This window comes from Saccoglossus kowalevskii, chromosome 18 (genome assembly GCF_978046115.1).
Source record: "Saccoglossus kowalevskii chromosome 18, keSacKowa6.1, whole genome shotgun sequence".
Classification (NCBI taxonomy): Eukaryota; Metazoa; Hemichordata; class Enteropneusta; family Harrimaniidae; genus Saccoglossus; species Saccoglossus kowalevskii.
The window spans coordinates 19,939,455-19,945,454 of NC_140658.1; the positions used below are offsets into that span (position 1 = coordinate 19,939,455).

Consider the following 6,000-nt stretch of genomic DNA (forward strand, 5'->3'; position numbering starts at 1 on the left):
ATCGTGCCATTCTGTCAATCATCTTTCTGACCATCCAGTCACAATTTGCCAGCAAGAGTATATCACAGATGTAGCGTTTTCTAATGATCGAACACTAATGGGTTGGTCTTAAATGTCATAAGCAGGATAGATAAAACACGCGATGTGACATCAGATAGGTACAACAGCGAAATCAACGGAAGCTTCAACAAACCCGTGTGACTGAAACTTGTGTTAGCAAGACACCGTATAAGGTATGATTCTCAGCTTGTATTTTGTATGCGATTGTCGATCATATTTCACCTCTTGCTGATTTCTGAGTGTACAACTGAAATCGTGTATTCTTAACTGAGCACTATTCTAAGGATTTGTACGCAATCCTCTTGTCACAATTGTTTACACCCGATAAAAGTCAAATGTTAATGTCAATGTATTTTTTTCAATTCTTCATATTGCGGTATTTTCTGATACGACGTTTTGATGATCGTGATTTGCGGCCAATCAAACCACATAATGCTCTCCCGTTAAATGCCTAGCATGATAAACTAAATATCAAATCCCCACATCAGTGAAATCAGGTGAATAGCTAAACAATTTAGTAGCAAAAAATATTGTACTAAAATATGGCATTATTCAACGACAAGTCCTGCTAAGTACGGGATTCTTATCCCATTATAACATTACTGCGACCCGTGTTAGCTCTGTTGTCCACAAAGTCGACATAGATGACTATCTACTGTCACCTGTCGTCGTCTAATAAACTATTAATCAGGCTTGGATACTACAGATGTATTGGTTTATATTTGTTACAGTTCTGTAATTTTAGTTATTTTTTAGTAAAATCTCTTACCCTCTATATTTTATCGGTTTTTATGGAAATTACGTCAAAGTAAGCCCAACTATTCAAATAGTTTCTCCTCTGATAAGCCATAAGTGTGACAGTGCCCTTTTGTTTGCCTTATAATGACTGGATTAAATGTGAGGATTGACTGCATTGTAATATGATAAAATCCATAGCTTTCATTACTGTTTACTTGTCATGGGTCTTGGCGGATTGGTACATTTTCCTGTTAATCGTTAGTGCGACTGTCAGGTTGAAAATGAAATTATGCACCATAGAACTTCAGTGGTTCGTTTGGAATTTGGGTAAACATTATGCAGTCGTGATTCTGCTTATTTTATATGTATGTGAATTGTGTCTAGTTTTATTTAAACACCATTATCCACAATTTGATTTACTTGTTTAGAATTAGTCTTTAACGTACGAGAGGGGTTACACTATAGTCTTTTAGTATTAATATTTAGTAGTATTTAGTTAGTATCGTATAGACAAGTGTGTTATCAACTGATTTCTGTTGGTATAGGACTGAAAATATCACACGTTATTGCAGTGACACCAAAGAAAATATCAGTCACGTGATTGATGTTATTTTATATTTAACTCTGTTGCTTTTACTACTTTCACGATTGTCGAAAAACAACTGTCAGTGTAAATAAACATGATACATCTTTCCGCACAAAACATAAACTATTGTTCCCCCAATTATGTGCAAATATAAAAGATATGCACTTCAATAAAATTTATGCGAATGTGTCGATATCGGCTGGCTCTTAAAATGTTGCTCATCGTAGCTCTCGCAGCTGCCGTTCTCAATGAAGGCTTGGGAAATACGATTGAAAACAAGAGTTTGGAGATTAAGCCAATGAATACGTTCTACACATGTACGAGCGGATTAAATAGGATATTCATAAATAAAAAAAAAAGATATGAAGTGATTCTCGCATGAAATTGTCAAATTATGCCATTGATATAGGTGTATACTTATAACTCAAAAATGTGTTCACGAAATGCCATGATATTTTCAGAAGAAATGCTCCTGAGTATTGATTAGTTAAATATTGCTTTAGATATTTGTGTTGCACATGGAAACAAAAATAATTGACGTAATTCTTCCTACTTAAGTCTATTAAATCAAAAACATGTGTTCGTTGTCATACAAATATTGTGAATATAACGATATACGTGTTTTCTAAACATTTGTAGTATTCATTTTTACGCCTCAGTTCTTTTAAAACAGACAATGTGACAAACATTGTGCAATTAATGGCAATATACATAAATACCAATGAAAATACAATACTGTTGTTCTTCATTTTATTACAGGATGAGGGTATACGCATTGTATTATATAACTGCGTGTCTGTGTGTCTCCCATGTGCTGAGTGCAAAACTTGGTGATGAGGTAACATTCTGTATTACCCATATATATATATAATTTACTATATTATCTCGATCATCAATTCAATAAATAGGTTAAAAGCAATTGTGGCAATGAAAATTAACTTCAACACAAATGATAATTTTAGATCTGATTTTTCCAAGTCATTCAATTTGATACAATCCCCACCAATGAAGTAATATTTATGTTGATGTGATCACAATCTGAAGGCAGCGCAGTAATGTGATTGAACACTTTAATTGGTTCGTTGATGGGAATGATTTAATATATGCAGCTTCTAATGAAACAGTCTAGTGCTTGAGGTTTGCCGATAATCTTTAGTTGCCAAATTTTCCAAAGTATTATAACTCATCTCTTTGCTAGGATATTCTGACATTTGTATTCTGCGTCGTCATTTGAAAGGTGTTACGCATCACGGCGCTGTACAAGAAACTTGTGTGTAACTGTATACTGCCTGGGTGTTTGTATTCCAACTGCAATTGATAAAATACTATACTAACATAAATACGTTTTCTTTTGCAGAAAGAATTGGAGAAACGCAATGGTTAGTAGATCTTTTTATTTTAAATTATGTAATATATGTTTTTTCCAACGGTACATCTCCTATTAAAATTTAAGTAATCAATTTAAAAACGTCTTAATTACCACAAGGAGTTTTTGCGATTTCAATGTGTCATACTAATACACCAATTACATGTTCTCTAATTATACTTACTTTGAAGATCAGTCTTTCTATCTGGACTTAGAGGACACCGGTTCTCGTATCAAAATAACAACACCGATCCCAGATATGAGTGAAGTCAGTTATTGCATATGGATGAAGTCGACTACTAATAATGATGGTACTTTGATGTCTTATGCTGTACCTAATGATGCCAACGAGCTGCTTTTGTTAGACTATGGTAATCTGAAAATATATATCAATGATCGTTATGCAGAAACAACTGGCGTTGCTATCAACGATGGCATATGTCATCATATCTGCTTCACTTGGACATCTACAACTGGGCATTATAAGTTGTACGTCGATGGAGTGGTAGTAGCCGATGGTACAAAAGCACAAGGAGTCACGCTTGAGGGGGGCGGAAGCCTATACCTTGGACAAGATCAAGACATAGTTGATGGGCACTTTTCTAATTTCCAAGCGTTTATTGGACAAATCACGCAATTCAATATGTGGGGGCGTGTTCTTAGTGCACAGGAAATAAGTGCTCAACTCGGCAATGGTGATATTTATACATGGGACTTTTCAACCCTTAGTATAACAGGAACTGTGACACAGAGATTTCTAGATATCTGTGGTGAGTGACTACATTTTATGTTATGTTTATTATAATGATATATGTGATTGTACAATTAACGGGTTTATTTTTGTTATTTTAACTATAAAAACACTGTTGCACTGTATAAATTCCTGCTACATTGATAATGCAATGTAAGCGTTACTTATTTTGTAATGGTATGTGACCTCTTCCCTGTGGTATACCTGCGTTGTTTTGTCTCATATTCTGCAGGATAACTGTACGTTGCTTTGGACGATTTCATTATTTTGTAGTTGCTGCCCTTTAGTCAGAGACGAACCGACCGCCTCGAAAAAAACTGATTTTTTTAAGTGTTTAGTGCAATACGTGTTTATTGCCTGGCATGTTGAATTTTTATTAGCCTTTGCAGTTCAGTCAATGGCAAATCTATTAGATTTTAGGGGAGATATTGATTCCTTACAATTTAACGACTTTCGATATTGACCAAACTTGACCAAGCCTTATGACTAAACTATCTCAAAATTATTAGTTTTTATTATGTTTTATATAATACATCTTCTCCATGCATATTTTATTTTCAGTTAAGAATGTGTTTTGTCAACTATACTGAAATAATAATTTGGACTGTAAACATGTTATATATATTCAACAGATGGTGGGGCTGTTAAATGTGATCCTCATTTTACCACGTTGGATGGTCGACATTACAGTCATCAGGGGGTATGTTGGTACACGCTGGTAAAAGACTGCTCCAATGTCAAACCAGATTTCAAAATCATTGCTAAATTTGAACCTCGTGAAGATAACACCAGTGGTGAAATCAAAACTAGAGTTGTGGCTATCAATATTACTGTTGGTGATGAATATGCCAATGTGGACAGACTAGACATAGTGACAGTGAGTAACAAGTATCAATATTATTCAAATAATATTTCATTTCAATGTCTAATTATTTACAATTTATCAACCAAACTAACCCACAACAAATTATCTTACAGGGAAAAACGAATAGTTTGTCAAAATCGGAAATCATACAAGCCGTAGAAACTGAAGAAAAGATAATTTTGAGTTTCACATTGAAAAATACTGTATTCAAAGTGGATTGGACATTGCGAAAACACATCTTCACCATTGACATTTCTGGCTCTGATTATCGTGGCAAGCTGTGTGGCTTATTGGGTAATTACAATGGTGATAGCCATGATGACTTCCAGAAGCCTGATGGTACTATTGCTGATAACGCCATTGATTTTGGTGAGAGTTGGAAAGTGCTTGGGACATCGTAAGTGAAATTTAATCATTAATTACATAACAATTTAAACATTGTACATTTGGCCAAACATCTAGCTACTGTCCGTTTTTCAGAAGCGAGGTGTATAGCAGTTGTAAATGCAATGCTTATCTTTTGTTTTGGTAAACCCTGCTTATGACAAATCTCAACAAAAAGAGTAGCGCCGAAATTATTTGTGTGAATTCAATTAAGGAACTGATTAACTATATTAATACAATCATTCGGTAAAACTGTTAACAGTTAAATTAGTTATAGTTTGAATGGAATTTTCGACTAGTTTTACGCCAGTTGAGCGTACAGTTGTCCGCTGTTTACGTCGTCAGACCAAATATACAAATATCAACCAGAAATATTCAAACTTAAGTAGAACAATCTCCGTTGCTTGTTGTGCTATTACGAATGAATTATGTCGTATTTTAGGAATATTCTCAGCTATATCTTGTTCTTTTCAACTTACAGATGTTAATGTGGGTGTCCTTTCACAGTTACTCTCAAGCCCCAGAGAATGTTGGTCAAGTAAACGGTGTTGTGACATTGTCAGTTTTAAATTAATATTTAAAAGTAGATGAATTCAAGACTTGGGTTATTGGTTATAATGAGTTATATGTATTAGGGTTTAATTCAAATAAACGGGTCAAAAGGCAACATGTGTATTAATGTTTTGAGTTCATCGTATGTAAGTGTGCAGATTGCATGGCATTTTGAACTAGTGATTATCTGATCATCTATAAACACGTGAATGGAAATGACTGGTACATTAGAATATGTCTATTCTAATCTCTACTATGGATCACCGAACATTTTTTCGAGTTGAAATTAGCTGAGCAAAAATGGAAGTAAATCAAATAAAAAAGGCAAAACTAAAACAGGCAAAAAATTCGATGCATTTTTATTTATTATCTGTGTGCATAATTATATGAATCGTCATACTCAATTCGAAATAAATAGCAGGAGCTGGTATCAAGTATTAGTAGACACAGACGAGCAACATATTTGTACAATACATAGCAAGTATACAGTGGACTAAATAGAATAGTTTCAGTCTTTAAATATATTGTCTTTTCTAGTTGATTCTGTCAGACATTTTAGAACCGACACCTCTACTAGCTGAAACTGAAATAGTTGTAATAAGTTAACCCGCCCCACGTTCTTGTTGGAATCTTGGTCTTATTTTGTGTAGACCAATCATACCAGAGTTTGTTGCAATATGTTGAATATTCTAGTATGA

At 34.1% G+C, this 6,000-nt stretch overlaps 1 protein-coding gene across 1 annotated transcript; it reads left to right on the forward strand.

Moving 5' to 3' along the window:
• The first annotated feature begins 149 nt into the window (after window positions 1-149).
• Window positions 150-5,417, forward strand: LOC100369285 (C-reactive protein). Its single transcript, XM_002739596.2, has 7 exons — window positions 150-233; window positions 2,144-2,222; window positions 2,742-2,763; window positions 2,942-3,520; window positions 4,134-4,378; window positions 4,480-4,763; window positions 5,232-5,417. Exons 2-7 carry the CDS (start codon window positions 2,145-2,147, stop codon window positions 5,236-5,238), a joined length of 1,215 nt encoding a protein of 404 aa, XP_002739642.1. The 5' UTR covers window positions 150-233; window position 2,144; the 3' UTR covers window positions 5,239-5,417.
• Window positions 5,418-6,000: the final 583 nt, after the last annotated feature.

Coding starts and splice junctions, on each gene's coding strand:
- LOC100369285 (XM_002739596.2), top strand. CDS start 2,145: ATGAGGGTATACGCATTGTATTATATAACTGCGTGTCTGTGTGTCTCC. Junction 3,521..4,133: donor GAGATTTCTAGATATCTGTG/GTGAGTGACTAC, acceptor TATATTCAACAG/ATGGTGGGGCTGTTAAATGT. Junction 4,379..4,479: donor ACAGACTAGACATAGTGACA/GTGAGTAACAAG, acceptor ATTATCTTACAG/GGAAAAACGAATAGTTTGTC.